Source organism: Pipistrellus kuhlii, unplaced genomic scaffold (assembly GCF_014108245.1).
Source record: "Pipistrellus kuhlii isolate mPipKuh1 unplaced genomic scaffold, mPipKuh1.p scaffold_m20_p_1, whole genome shotgun sequence".
NCBI lineage: Eukaryota > Metazoa > Chordata > Mammalia > Chiroptera > Vespertilionidae > Pipistrellus > Pipistrellus kuhlii.
In genome coordinates, this window is record NW_023425404.1 from 46,549,297 (window position 1) to 46,563,139 (window position 13,843).

Genomic DNA, 13,843 nt, shown 5'->3' on the forward strand with positions numbered 1-13,843 from the left:
AAAGTTAACATTTATAAAATAGATTTTACTATTAACCCTATTGTGCCCATGCAAATACTTAGACTTACGGAAATTACAGAACTTACCATGGTTGTCACCTAGCAAGTGGTGGAACCAGAAATCATATCTGCTTGGCTGTTGAGTACCATGTCTCAATTAGAATGAGAGAATATTAAGAAAATGTTTAGTCCATCTGGATTCAAGATGCCATATTCCTGATTTGTAAGCTCCCTCTGAGACACTTTCATTTGGATGCTCATAAATCCATAGGTGAGGATAGTTTCGCTGTCCTTTTCTCAGCTCTCCTGAGGAACAAAAGAGATTGTGTCAGACAACGGTTCTCACATTTTAGCATGCAAGATAATAAGCCACCTGGAGGGCTTCTTAAAACACAGGATGTGTATGTCTAACCAGATGTGGCTGATGCTGCTGGTGCATGGGTCACACTTTAGGAAACACAGATGGAAGGGAGGCCTACCTAGTGGTTTCAAAATGAGGTCTCCTAGTGGACCACAAATCATATGGGAACCCCTAGTTTTAAAAAAGTGATTCCCCCCAAAATCCCCCAAAGCATGAGATTTTTATTGTTTTGGTTTTAAAAAGTCGAAGGCAAAGCCTAGGGAAAGGCAGAGCAGTGAGTTTTAATTCTGCTATATGTACTAGTATACATATGTGTGTATATGTGTATATATGTATATATGTATATAGAGCCAGAGAAATCAATATTACATTTCTTTTGGGGAAGAGTGGAGTTAGAGGGGAGGCACTCAAAATTCATTACAGGCTAATTCAGCCGGGAGAGTCCTTTCTTAGATAAAAAGGGAGCTTTTGGCCAAAGGAAATGTAGGACAGTTGGTGCAGCTCTTCACCTACACACAGATGTTCCCGTTCTCATTGCTGTTCTCCTTAGGAGACTGAGAAGTGCCCGGTGGAGCAAGTGCTCAGCTCTGACCCCTCTACGTAGACATGAGCTGTCGCTTGTGAGAGCGGCACCCACTCCGGGGAAACGTGTATGTTCACATATGCTTGAACAGGAAGAAGGTGGATCTTTTTGATCCAGATCATCTGAACCTTAATACTTATGAGAATTTCTCTGAAAGTGATTTTTTTCACAGTCAACTGTGACAACACAGACTCTTAAAAGGAACGTTTTGATCATTAAACGTACCTGCTTAAGTTGAACTATAAAAAAATAAGAAAGACATCTCCTGGTCAAGTGTATATGCCATTGTAAAATAGCACAATTCTGGCAGCAGCTCCTTAGCAGGAAGTAGGCTGGATCTAGAAACAGACTCTGAGATGGAGGCTGAAAGGCAGAAGGTTTACAGGGAGGGCTCTCAGGATCCTGAGGGAGTGAGGGTGCAACCCTGGGCCGGCGGAGGTTGACTAGGGGTGCCATCTCAACAGAGGCCTCAGCAGATGTCATGGGCAAACAGACCAGGCCTTCAACCTGTATTGACTGGTCACAGGTTTCCTGCTGCCTCTGGGAAGGGGCATATCTGTAGGCAGCATAACTGCCTTAAAGAGAGGACAATTTCTGGGAACTCAGCTGTGAGCCTGTAGTCCTGACCATTCCAACAACTGGAGCGATGAACATCTCTGTTCTAAAGGGGGCTGTGGGTTATGGAGGGGGACAAGGATCGTCCTTTGTTTCCTGCCACGGAGCTGTCTAAGCGCCTGCATACTGCCATGGGTCATCCAAAGAAGAACAGAGAGGCATTCTACCTTTTCTAGAAATGTGTCTTAACCATTACTATTCACACGATAGACACAATCTGACCTTTACAGCATATTGTCTGTAGCATTCCAGTTAAAACACACAAGAGGACTCTGCTAGGTAGTAGGCATTGTAAAAAGTAGGCTAGACCCATTTAGTTCTGAAAGCAGATGGAAATTATAAGGATTAAGCAATGATAATGGCTAGCATTTACTGAGGCTTTGTTTAAAGCTCTATTGTTATTCCCACTTTATGGACTTCAGGAACAGAGACAGAGAGCTTTACAAGCTTGCTCAAGGTTGCAGAGCTCGTAAGAAGCAGCTAGCTTTTCAGCTCCAACTGTCTGGTTGCAGAGCCCATTTAACCAGCTTTTCGTCACTCTCTGTAGATAAATGACAGCCCTCGGCATTTTTCCTTTTCTCATTTCCTATAATTTTGCATGTTTGCCTATTTCTGTATCCCCCAAGCACTTCATACTGGATTGTGCACATAGTGACCCATAGCGAAGCTTCGTTGATATTTAAAAGAAGAGCTTTCGTTCCCCTCTCTCTCCACTGAGTGCTGGTGGGAGGGACAAAGGATGGAAGATAATAATTTGCAGTTTGTAAAAGGAATTTTAGTAAGAGACTTATTTCTTATAAAATCCAGCTTCCTACGGAGCCGGAGAGGAGGGAGGCCGAGTGCCTGGCGGGCGTTCCTGAGCGGAAAGGAGAGAAAAGCTCCGACTGTGCTGGGCCCCCAACTGCTCTGAACCCCGGTTCTGGGCCAGACCCCGGGGACTCAGGCTCAGCCATAGGGAGCCGGGCTGTAAGGCGGAACCCCGGGGAGAGGCGAAAGGAGGTCCCGGAGGCGCGCACACGGCGCGCAGAGAAGGGACGGTCGGCTGTGCCGCGGGATTGCCCTGACGGGAAGGAGACTGGGGCTCCAGACTGCTCTGAACGCCACCTCCAACTCCATTTCCAACTGAACTGAACCCCAATACCGGGCTCATTGTGGGAGAGCATAGACAGTTTGGCAGCAGGCGAAAATCGAGGGCACCTTTCTCTCAGAGGCGCTGGCAGCAGCGAGCACTGAAGGACCCGCATAGGGCGGGGCTGACAGAAGCCAAAGCTGCAGGCTCCACCCTGAAAGCCCGTCCCATCTGTAACTGCGAAATGCGACAACAAAATAGATCACAAACGAAAGAAATGGAGGACAAAAAGCGTCTGGATATAGAGTTCAAATCTACGCTTATAAGTTTTTTCAAGAATTTCTTAGAAAAGATGGATAAGGGCTACGAGGATATGAAAAGAGATCAACTAGAATTAATAAGGAGTCAACAAGAAATGATAAGGGATCAACAAGAAATAAAGAATACATTGTCTGAAATAAAAAATATTTTACTGAGTCCTAAAAACAGAAGGGAAGATCGCAAGAATCAAGTCAAAGATTTGGAACATAAAGAGCCAGAAGACACTCCTCCACAGAAGCTAGAAGGCAAGAGAATCCAGAAAATTGAAGATAATGTAAGAAACCTCTGGGACAACTTCAAGCGAACCAACATCAGAATTATGGGGGTCCCAGAAGATGAGAGAGAGCAAGATATCGAAAACATACTGAAAGAAATAGTGACAGAAAACTTCCCCTACCTGGTGAAAGAATTAGACTTACAAGTCCAGGAAGCGCACAGAACTCCAAACAAAAGGAATCCAAAGAGGACCACACCGAGACACATCATTATTAAAATTCCAAGAGCAAAAGACAAAGAGAGAATATTAAAAGAAGCAAGAGCAAAGAAGGTAGTAACCTACAAAGGAGCACCTATACGATTGTCAGCTGACTTCTCAACAGAAACCATGCAGGCCAGAAGGGAATGGCAAGAAATATTCAAGGTGATGAATAGCAAGAACCTACAGCCAAAAATAATCTACCCAGCAAAGCTATCACTCAGAATCGAAGGCCAGATAAAGAGCTTCACTAATAAAAAAAAGCTAAAGGAGTTCATCACCACCAAACCAGAATTATATGAATTGCTGAAGGGGGTTCTTTCAGAAGAGAAAGTAAACAAAGATAAAAATTATGAACAACAAATACATAACTATCAACAAGTGAATCTAAAAACCAAGGAAATTAAAAAAATCTGATGAACAATATTAACTGTTGAATATAATAGAATCAGAGGTATGGAAGGGGAGTGAAGTGACGATTCTTGGGGTAAAGGGGAGAGGGGGGCGTGGGAAGAGACTGAACATAAACTGTGCACCTATGGATGAGGACAATGGGGAGAGGGGAAAGGGCAGAGGGTGGGATGGGAACCTGGTGGAGGAGAGCAATGGTGGGTGGGGGGAAAGGAACATTTGTAATAATATGAACAATAAAAACTTATTTAAAAAAAATAATAAAAAAAATAAAAAAATAAAAATCTTAAAAAAAAATAAATAAAATAAAAAAAAAAATAAAAAAAATAAAAAAAAAAATAAAATCCAGCTTCCTGTACCAAGGAGCTGAACAAGACCAGGTCCAAAAGACATATAAATAATCTTTGTCTGTAAAGATTAAAGGTGGAATTCAAGTCGTTTTTTTCTGCTGCACACAAGCTAACAGCAGACCTGACCCCACAGCCTCTCACATGACTTTCTAGTTCGCTCCAGAAGAAGATCAGAAAGCCACAACCTTGCCCACCAACCCAGCCTGCTACGCTTGAGTTTGATAGTTTGATTTTGCCACCTTTTGAACCAGGAATGGCTGTTAACATTTTTTAATTGGGGGGGGGGGGGGAAGGGGGAGATAAAAAGAAGAATATTTTGTGAATGTGGACATTATATGAATTCAAATTTCAGTATCCTTGCGTGTTCTCGGCACTTGAACATATCCATTTGCTTATGTATTATCTGTGGCTGCTTTTCGAGGTACAAGTGCAGAGATCAGTAGTTGAACAGGGCCTGTATGATCCACAAATTCTACCATTTTTACTACCTTGCCCTTTACAACCAAGGCCTGCCAAGTGCTGCTTTGAGTGGTTCTCAATCTCAGCTCTGGTGGAAATACTTGAGGGAGCTTCGGAAACTCTCAGTCCCCAAGCCCCAGCTGTACCAGCTAACTCAGCCTGTCTGGAAGTGACACCCAGTCTTCAGGACTTGTTAAAGCTCCTCCATGTTTCCCCAATGTCCAGCCAGGATTGAGAACCACTGCCTCGAGCATGAGTGCATTTTGAGGGGCAGGTGGATAGGCTTCTCACCCTCCAGGCTGCCAGATGGAGGTCAAACGCAGATCACACATCACCACCTGTGTGTGCCGGGGGTGAGGTGAGCAAAGAGGTTCCAGACTCCAGATGCCCTCTGGTGAAAGCTCTTCCCAAGGAGGGGATGGCAGGGATGGAAGGACCAAGAGGAGAGGAAAGGATGGGTCATACCAAATATCTATCCCAGCATATTGAGTGACTACATGGAAGACAGATTTTCGCCCAAATGGAGCATCATCAAATGTACAGGTGGCGTAACCTTCCTCCCCTTCCTTTGCCACGAGGAACAGGTGACCTGATTCCTTAGCATCCACTAATGCAACCTTCTGGTCCACACGGCAGAGCCAGGCATCCTAGGAAAGGAGTCCAAGTAGAAGTTTTAGTTAGCTGTGTGGTCCATGCACTGATCTGCTTCCCACCCCAGGCGTATAGAATCAGAATCTGTAGGAACAGCCCAGGATTCTGCATTTTAGCCAGCATCCCAGTTGCTCCTTAAAAACTTTAAAGTTTGGCCATCACCTATCCAAACGGTTAGTTTAGAAAAGGGTGATCAAACTTTAAAGTGAGTGCTTAGCACATGTGCAGGCACAGTGGTCCTACCATGGTTTCCCACAGGGGACTCGACTGGCTAGGCCAGTTGGGATTCCTTCCAAGACAGGGCACGTTAGCACACCCACAGTGAAAAAAGATGGAATTACCAAATCAAATCTATAATATGTGCATAGACCATCTGGCCTTTAAAAAGTTGTTTGTTTGTGTGTTTTTTGTTTTTTGTTTTTTTAAAACAGCAGTGGAAGTCATCCCACCTACTGGTGTCTTCCTCCGCATTATGGGACCTCCATGTTTTAAATATCTAAATAGTGCCAATCTTCCATTTTAGAAGATAGGCTTAACTTTTATAAGTTGATAAACATCATTTGTCGTGAAATGTGGTGACTGCAGTGGGTGATTCCGTTGGATCTGTTTTGTGTGTTTTCCTTAATGAGCTTTGGCTCTTAAATGACCACACTGAACGAGCACTACACTCTCCAACTCCCAAAAGAGATGCCTTCTTCAGATTTTTGAATATTTTGTCTAAAACAAAGTTGTTTTAGAAGATTCCAGTTTATCCTAAAATAAAGGAGAACAGTCTTTTGGATCTACAAATTCCAGTGTGTTTTTGTATGAAATCACCCCCACTTCACCCGTGTGATTTTCACAGGGCTTAAATACTGTGAAGGTGCAGAAGCCATCAGTTTGTGGATACAGGTGTTTGAATTTAGAAATAAGTAATTCTATTACAGCACACCCTTGTGGGCATAGGAGAAACTGACTTCATTTCTGTTCATTAGGGAGATGTGTAGGGAAGCTATCCTGGGGGCAGGTGGTCTTTTACTTCATTAAAGGGCAGTGGTTGGGTCAACATTTGCATCGGAGCCAAAGGGCAGAACCTGGAGAAGACAGAACCAACCACCTGTGGCTGAAACCGGTTTGGCTCAGTGGATAGAGCATCGGTCTGTGGACTGAAGGGTCCCAGGTTTGATTCTGGTCAAGGGCATGCACATTGGTTGCAGGCACATCCCCACTGTGGGGTATGCAGGAGACAGCTGGTCAGTGTTTCTCTCATCTATGTGTCTAGCTCTCTATCCCTCTCTCTTCCTCTCTGTAAAAAAATCAATAAAGTATATTAAAAAAAAAAGAACCACTTGTGTTTTGTGGGGCTGGAGCTGGGTAGAATTGCAAATGTACTTTAGAATCAGGTTTTACCTCTAAGCCAGGTTGAATGGAGTGGTGCCAAAAGTCAGTGAGAGGGCCAGTGTTGAGGGCAGGGCTGAGAAAGGCTGTATTTGACCACCCTGGGACCCAAGTGCCTGTTTCTGAAATGAAAGGCTATATTTTATGGGCTGAGTCTACCCTCCCAGAGAGCATGGGCGATGCCCCTTGATTGTAGCACAAAGGGAGTCTGAAGCTTTCCGTTCTCCACAGGCCTCTGGCATTGACTGTGTCCATTGTGAGCTTATCGCCCTGGGGGCAGGCTCCTGTTCCACAGTGTCCTGTCTGCCAGCTCGCACAAGTCCTTGGCTGTCTTTGATTTCACCAAACTGAACAAAATTGAACACACAGATCACGGAGCCCTGATGTTCTAAAGGCAGAGATTTTTTTTTAAAGGTACTCATTTCCCTAGAACAACTGGTTCAACCTAATACTGCGCTGACGTGGAGTCTGAATTGCAGGTCCCTTCCTTCACGGATATGAGACGTTCAGGCGACGAGGTGTCCCTTCTACAGCGATCACTGATTTCTGTGAGGATTCCTGTTGGGGATGATATGTAAGGGGAAGATCCTTGGGAAATGCAGGTGGCTTTGTTTGCCAAAGTCTCTTTTAAGATTGTTTAGGAAAGGCTCTTTTCTGTGATTAAAAATGTATTCTCATTTCTGTTAGCCTGGACAGAACTGAAACCACTCTGCCACTGTGTGTGTGTGTGTGTGTGTGTGTGTGTGTGTGTGTGTGTGTGTGGAGGGAGCTGCCTTGAATGGTTCCAGTGGGCCATGTGCTTGGTTTCATGTTACACAAGTCTCTGGCTTTCCTACTTACCAGAGAACTGCATTTGGACATTCACTGGAAACCATCTGTCCCTCAGCCCCTCCCCCAGGCACTGCTTCAGTTGGTCCTGGATTGTGCTATTGCCTTCCAAACTTAAACATAAAGGGGCGGGGTGGGGTGGGGAGAGGGGTGTTGGCGAACAGTTAGGCAACCATGCTTCCCGAGCAGCTTAACTGTTTAAGGGTTAAAGACACAGAAAAGTTCTAAGTTGAGAACTGTAGCCACCAAGGGTTGATGAAGAAAGGTGCCTTTGTGTGCATGGTTTAAGTTTGGACTCCGTTAAGACAAAATATCTTTTTTTGGTCCTATGGTGTAGGCAGGGTTTTATAGGCTTAAAAGCAAATCTTCAACTGCATTCTCGTTCTCTTACATCAGCCCACGTCTCCCCTTCCTTCTCATGTGGCAAAAACAATAAACAAAGTGGCCACTGTTGGGACCGCGGGGCGTTCCCCCTCGTTCCTTCTGGTGCAGGCTCCCAGGGTGGAAATCTTCAGCCATGTAAACTCCAAAGATTCTGCTCCTCTCACAGCGGGTCAGCCCCCAAAGGGGTTCTGCAGAAATGCAGGCTGCCTGGGCAGCTGCAGGGGCGGGGCACCCAGCAAACCCCTGCTTGGAGTTCTCTGTTTTCTTTTCCTCAGCAATTGTCAAGTCAGCGCTTTAGGTCAAAGGGTGTAGCTGAAACTTCAGAAAGGCGTTGGAAGAACTATTTGTTCTTGAAAATATTACAGTTAATCTCTCGGTCCCACACGGAGGGGAAGAAAAGATCTTTGTAAAGAAAGGCAACAAAATGCAGGCATCAGTCTGTCTTCCCTGGAGGGAGTGTCAAGAGATTTGTTAACATGGATACCGGCAAAGGAGACGGAATCTGAGAGGTTGTTTTAAACCAGGGATCTGTGGTTCCAAGAGGCACACAGATAGTTTTCAAGGGGTGCTGGTGAGGGGGGCCCTCAAATCAAATAGGAAAGTTTGTGCAAACAGGCCTTTATTGGAGGGAGAGTCTGGGACTCTCTTTAAAAATCTCAAATTAATAAGTACTTTTTTGATTTTTTGTGTGCTAAGATATGCAGAACATAAAATTTATCATCTTAACACGTTTTTAAGTGTTTATTCAGTGCCATGAAATACATTCTTAGTGTTTGCAGCCATCATTACCATCTAACCCCATTATTCTTTTCATCTTGCAAAACTGAAAGTCTTTTTTTTTTTTTAATATATTTTATTGATTTTTTACAGAGAGGAAGAGAGAAACATAGAGAGCTAGAAACGTCGATGAGAGAGAAACATCGACCAGCTGCCTCCTGCACACACCCCCACCAGGCATGCGCCCGCAACCAAGCTACATGCCCTTGACCGGAATCGAACCTGGGACCCTTCAGTCCGCAGACAGATGCTCTACCACTGAGCCAAAACAGTTTCGGCCAAAACTGAAAGTCTTGCCAAAACCAGTTTGGCTCAGTGGATAGAGCGTCGGCCTGCGGACTGGGAGGTCCTGGGTTCGATTCTGGTCAAGGGCATGTACCTTGATTGCGGGTACATCCCCAATGGAGGTTGTGCAAGAGGCAGCTGATCAATGATTCTCTCTCATTGATGTTTCTAACTCTCTGTCCCTCTCTCTTCCTCTCTGTAAAAAAAAAATCAATAAAAATATATTTAAAAAAACCTGAAAGTCTACACCCATTAAACAATACCCCTTCTTCTTCCCTCCCCATCCATACACCAGTCTTTATGATTTTGACTATCCCAAATACCTCACATGAGTGGAATCGTGTACTATTTGTCTTTTTATTACCACCCTGTTTCACTTAGCACAGTGTCCTCAAGGTTCATCCATGTTGTAGCATGTTGCAGAATTTCCTCCCCTTTTAAGGCTGAATAATATTCTATATATGGTATCACATTTTGCTTTTACATTCATCTGCGGATCTGCACTTGGGTTGCTTCTTTGTTTAGCTACTGTGAATAATATTGCTTTGAACATGGCCAACGATATAACTACTTCTTAAAAGCAAGTTCATAAGCACAAGTTTCCTCTTTTTTCTTCTGAGCAAAGTTGTATGGCAAGAGAATTTTCAGAATCTGTGAAACTTCCTGTGCCTCAACTGACCTTAAAGTTCTGAGTGAGGGTGCCAGTGCACACATGTGTGTGCTTGCCTGCTTGGGCATATGGACAGGCTCTGAATAACATATGACGGTAACAGCCAATGCATGGAAAGCAGAGGTCTGGGAAAGGGTGGGAGCATCCATGTGAGCCATTTCCAGAGTTGACCCCTGCCCCTGTGCCCGGTTTCCTTGGCAGTTTACCTCAGCAACATGGGCATAAGGATTGGTAAAATAGAAGACCTCGAGGCCCTGGCTGGGTAGCTCAGTTGATTAAGGCACTGTCCTATTATATCAAGGTTGTGGGTTTGATCCCCAATCAGGTCACATAGAACAATCAACCAATGAATGCATAAATGAGTGGAACAACAAATCTATGTTTTCTTCCACCCCCCTCTTTCTCTGATCAAGATATATATATTTTTAAATATAGGAGCCCTCCATATGATGGGGAGTGAGCGAGGGAAGGACACCCAATATATGTGCTGCTCTAGACCCAGGAGCCTGGGACTCTGTCCTTTCCACGCACCTGGCAGTGTGCCCTCTGCCGAGTGAGAGCAGGCTTTGAATTCAGAGCTGGATTTACATATTGTCTCTCCCAGTATCAGCTGCATTCTTTGGAGTCAGTATTTAAGTTCTTTGACTTTTAGTTTACGTACTCATGTGTAAAATGGAGATAAAGCACCTACCTGAAAACAACTTTGCTAAGACTGAATGGGCTGCTTCCAGCCAGGCCTGGCCATGTACATAGGACTGGCTCCTTCTTTAAAACCCTGGCTTCCTGGTGCCGCATTTTGAAGTGGGCATTTCTAATGGGAAAGGGGGGCTATGTTATGCCCAGATTTTGCAATCCTAAGACCACTAGGGAGCCGAGTCCGATGCAATAGCAGAAAGCCTGTTCCATGCTAGCACGGGCTCTGTTCCACTCACACAGACAACGGCGTGGCGAAAGAGCACAAGCTTCAACAGATCAAGGGGTTTTATAGGGGTGGTGATGTCACTGCTTTGGCTGACCCCGATTGGTTAGGTGAGGGCTAGGGTCCAGTTACAAAATGGAGGATCAGGAGTTCCGCCCTGCCCTCTCATTCCCAGGAATTAGCCTTGCCCTGCCCTTTTAGCTGCACCTGGTCAAGATTCCCTTTTCTTCGTGATCTTTTGGGAAATGGAAACAGGCAAGTCTACCAAATAAACTGAAAAGAAAGATCTGGATGCAGTGAGCTACCCGGCCACTGCCATGAGGGCTTCTTTTTGACCTATCCTTATGCCAATGTGGCTGAGGTGAACTGCCAAGGAAACAGGGAGGAGTTCAAGGCTAAGGTGGGACTCGAGTAGCAAGGGAAATAAAGATCTGTTACTATAGGTAACATGAACATTGTCCCACCTCTCTGTATAATTCTGTTAACCAGTGCCATCCCAATAAATTCAATAAAATGGAAAAGAAAACTAAAATCCAGGTTAAAAAAAAAATAAAGCATTTTCTTTAATTCAAAGTCACAACTTTACATTTGGTTAGAGGGTATTGAAACGGGATTTTTGGACTGGAATCCAAATTCTTTGTCTGTTGGAGGCAAATAATGAATCCACAGACAGAGGAGGAGACTTATTGAAGAACAAGTACAGAATCCCACGTAGGGAGGGGAAAAGGTCCCACTGAGTTCCGTTTCCCTATGGCTTATAAAGGCTGCAGATCCTGGTGCCTTGATATCCCCTCTGATTGGTCACTATTCCCTCAGGCTGGTTACTATAGTAACTCCTGGGCTCAAAGGTCAAACCTCACATGGGACCTGTGAGGTTCTTCCCAGCTCTTTCCTTATTGTTTTCCTATTCCCTTTGGGCTTTCTTCTTCTCCTTCTGGATGAAGGGCTTCCTTCCCTTTATTTTGAAAATATAGACCCTGTTCTGTTCCCAGCTCCCTCATTCTATGGAAATGTACCTTTTGCTGCTCTGCAGCCCTGTGTTTCTTCCATGGTTCTCTTAATTTCTAAAATTTTCTAAAACCTATTTTTTTACCCCCAAAAGTTTCTGTTTCAGTGTTGACAATTGGTATGAGAATAAAAAAACGACAGCAACCCAATGTCTGGGAAAGCACTTTCTAAAATACAGGGTCCTATGTAAAAAGTAACAAGTTGGAATAATTACTATTATTATACGCAGCAGCATCAGTGCTCATCTTTGTTTTTACTTTTATTTCAAACCATTTACAAAGAACTTTTTAGACCAATGCATTCCAGTAGACCAAGGAATAAAGGATCTGAAAATACTTTTCTTATAATACATCGTTATTAAATACCAACACCCTAGTGGGGTGCCTGCACTAGTTATTTTGGCAACACCAGAGGCCAATTTGGATCAATTATATGTATCTCATTAATTATTGATCACCAATCAACCAAACAAAAGGGTCCCAAACCTGTAAGTTATCCTTCTGTTTGACTCCAGAGACAAAGTTTGGAATCCTAGAAAAACAATAAATATGAAATCCTGAGAAAATACGCTCAGCCCAAAAGCCATTCTATCTTTTGGTTGCAGGTATTTATGCAAAAATCAGACAAGATAATACCTTGAAGAAGAAGCTCTTTGTTAAAATGACAGGGTCCTATATAAAAAATAACAACTTCAAATAATTATCTATCCAGAAAAAGAAAAAGAAAAAAAAGGATTGGAATCCAGAAAAAAAGTCATTTATACAGAAAAAAAGAAAGAAAAAGAATTGGAACTAAAACATACATTATAAATCCAAAGTAATGTCTAGAATCTTTGGAAATTCTTTTATTCTTCTTCTGTCTAAAGTGTCTACTAGAATTGCTCTGTCTCTCTTTCTCTACCTCTGTCTCTGTCTCTCCTCTCTCTAGCTGCTCCTCCTTTTGAAAATATCTCAGAGAAAATAGTTTCATGAAATAGAATAATAGATATAAAAACCATATTGTGTGTGTTAATATAGTTTACTAATTTGAACCATGATCTCTGGGGAATCTGGGGAAGAGCTCAGAGATTTCCATTTGCTCTGGGAAAAGTTTACTATATGTATTGAAAGCCACATGGCGAGGGCTCAGGTTACAGGAGTGAAAGCCTGGGCGGTTGTGAGTGCTGAGGCCCCGAGACAGAAGCTCTTAGTTCTAACTGCGTTTCTGGAGAGGAGGGCGCCAGTGCGTGCACCACTTCCATTAAGGACCAGCTACTTGCTTTAGTGGAGCCTTTCTCTCAGGAAGTGCAATGTATAGTCAGGGCAGAAAAATAAGCAAAGGAGGAAATTTGCTATTGATTTTCTTTTCTTCTGTGAAATTACGTGAAAGCTCAATGGCTGGTAGCAGGAACTTGGTCAATAAGGCTCCCGTTGAGACCATGGTGAAGTTCAGTCTCTCCCTTTCCTTTCAAACCTCCTCTAGTGCCAGGTTCTCTTGTATTTAATTGTCTTTGGTGCTGAGCTGCTAGGAAAGGCTTTTTATTCATAACACCACAGAGAGGGCTAAGCGAAAGGTAAACTGTGAAATAGTCTCAGACAATGAAGTTTTGCCCTCCTTGTTGGTTAAAAATCAAATAATACTAAAAACCAAACTTGGCCCTAGCTGGTTCGGCTCAGTGGATAGAGTATTGGCTTGAGGACCAGAGGGTCCCAGGTTTGATTCCAGTCAAGGGCGTGTACCTCGGTTGCAGACTTCTCCCTGGCCCGGGGTCCTGGTCAAGGCTCATGTAGGAGTAACCAATCAATGTTTTTCTCTCACATTGATGTTTCTCTATGTCTTTCCCTCTTCCACTGTCCCTAAAAATCCTTAGGCGAGGATTAATAACAACAATAACAACAACAAACCACACACATACACAAAAACAAACAAACAAACAAACAAACCTGAAAACCAAGAAGAAAAAAAGAAAAACGAGGCTGAGATGAATGGTAAGATTGCTCATTATAAAGCAGTTTTTCAGTATCAGGATGTTGCTGGGAGTACTAATCCTGTTTCCTCCTATGGGCGTGGGGAAGGTTGGTTATGCCAGACTCACCGTGACGTGTGTAGTATAATACTTGCTAACCTTAATCGAACGTTTACTGTGCACTAGATAGTATGCTAAGTCTTCATATGGTTTCTGTTCCACAGGGAAGCAATAAGCCGTCTGTGCGAACCTGTCCCCGGGGCAAACGGAGCCACTAAAAAGCGAAAGGTAAATAAATATTGGGGTGGTTTTCTTCTTTCATGTTTCCCCGTCAATGAGGAAGATGATATAAAAAG

At 43.7% G+C, this 13,843-nt stretch overlaps 1 protein-coding gene across 1 annotated transcript in view; it reads left to right on the forward strand.

Moving 5' to 3' along the window:
- The window catches only part of SHC4 (SHC adaptor protein 4), a 117,459-nt gene that overhangs the window by 44,319 nt on the left and 59,297 nt on the right, over positions 1-13,843 (forward strand). The window contains exon 3 of the mRNA XM_036442802.2: positions 13,712-13,775. Within this exon, the coding sequence (XP_036298695.1) occupies positions 13,712-13,775 (64 nt within the window). The remainder of the gene's footprint in view (positions 1-13,711; positions 13,776-13,843) is intronic.